General features: G+C 37.6%; 1 protein-coding gene across 1 annotated transcript in view; it reads left to right on the top strand.

The window, feature by feature from the left end:
• Positions 1 to 471: 471 nt before the first annotated feature.
• The window catches only part of mfsd9 (major facilitator superfamily domain containing 9), an 8,837-nt gene continuing 7,897 nt past the window's right edge, over positions 472 to 1,411 (top strand). The window contains exon 1 of the mRNA XM_051906228.1: positions 472 to 632. Within this exon, the coding sequence (XP_051762188.1) occupies positions 549 to 632 (84 nt within the window). The 5' untranslated portion in view covers positions 472 to 548. The remainder of the gene's footprint in view (positions 633 to 1,411) is intronic.

Below are 1,411 nucleotides of genomic sequence, written 5' to 3'. Positions count from 1 at the left end.
TTTTCCGACCAAAACCACACCACTGCCTAGAGGAACTTGTTTAGAAACAACCAATTAAAACTAGCCTATATTCCCAAGAAATTTTGCTGCTGCTGTTGTTCTTGTAAACATTTTTACTTGACTCCAGAAAGGAAAATAAAACGAGAAGCACAAAAAATATTTCATAATAAATGTTTCACTTAGAAGATTAGCAGGTATATTCGATCGCAGTTCAAATACAGCGCGTGTGTCTGCTCGATGCCTTCGTTCACTGGACTGTACCATAAACAGGTGATCCTGAAAATGAAATTAACCACCACTCAGTATTTTACCATGTGAAAACCCGCCCATTCGTACGCACGAAGTGAATTACCTACTTTTAAAATTAAATAAATACAGTCAGCACAGAATATTCGTGATTTCCAGGAGGATATTAATCTGATTACACATCGTGCGCCGCTTTTAAAGGTACAGTTGGTCTAATCCTCGTGATGCTTCGTAAAGAGCAGCATAGCAACGCTGTCCATCGCTTCCGCATTGACTGCAGTTCTCTCTGTCAATGCGGGAGAATGAATAACTCTAAATGTGCCATTACCCACAAACGACGGAGACCAATACGCATCATACGATGTATATACGTGGTAGGATTCATGGTGAGTATCCTCTTTTGTATTTGGCGATATTCAGAGCTCTTCTGTATGGCATTGATCTCAGTGACACAACACGTTTAGCTGTTGTCAATAAGTTTACATAGATCTGATGCCCCTGTTCTGCACATGTGATCCATATTCTCATACTGACATAGTCTCAGTAGCTCATGAAATGACAAAGATGCCCATGTATTCATTTTTAACACTTAGAGAAGAAGAATTTGCTAGAACTGTTGTAAGATAAGAATGTTGTTTACAAAGGTTCATTGATAATGACATGTTACCTCTCATGCTGTCACATGACATCTTAAGAAAATATTCATAATTTAGTGATCTTTATGATATTTTCACATTTGTATTTTTAAATCAGGATGTTACATAATAAATGCTTTGGCAACTTATAGTTTTGCATCAGTAGAAATCTTTTGTCCTGTCTGTGGATTTTGGCAACACCCATAAGAAAGAACACATTGTCTCTCCTCTTCTTTCCCTCTCAGACACATTGAGTTCTTCCTGGCTTTAATCATCCACAGTTTCTCTCAGATTAAATGTTTTAGTTTAATAGAAAGTGCCGTGACACTGGATTGAGGTACGGTGTGACTTCAATCAAGTGCTTTGCTGGCCTGACTGCAGAAAACTTAAAAATCTAGATAAACAGGCTCAGTGCTGAAGGGCTTTTGTTTCAGCCTGTTTAAGCCAACAAACATTTTCTTTTCTTACTGTAAATACAAATGACACACACAATATTTATTCATTCATTCAGTCTGTCAGTCAGTCATTGA

Source organism: Ctenopharyngodon idella, chromosome 9 (assembly GCF_019924925.1).
Source record: "Ctenopharyngodon idella isolate HZGC_01 chromosome 9, HZGC01, whole genome shotgun sequence".
Taxonomy (NCBI): domain Eukaryota; kingdom Metazoa; phylum Chordata; class Actinopteri; order Cypriniformes; family Xenocyprididae; genus Ctenopharyngodon; species Ctenopharyngodon idella.
The sequence above is the reverse complement of the archived record's forward strand: the minus strand, read 5'-3'. Positions and strand labels throughout refer to the sequence as shown.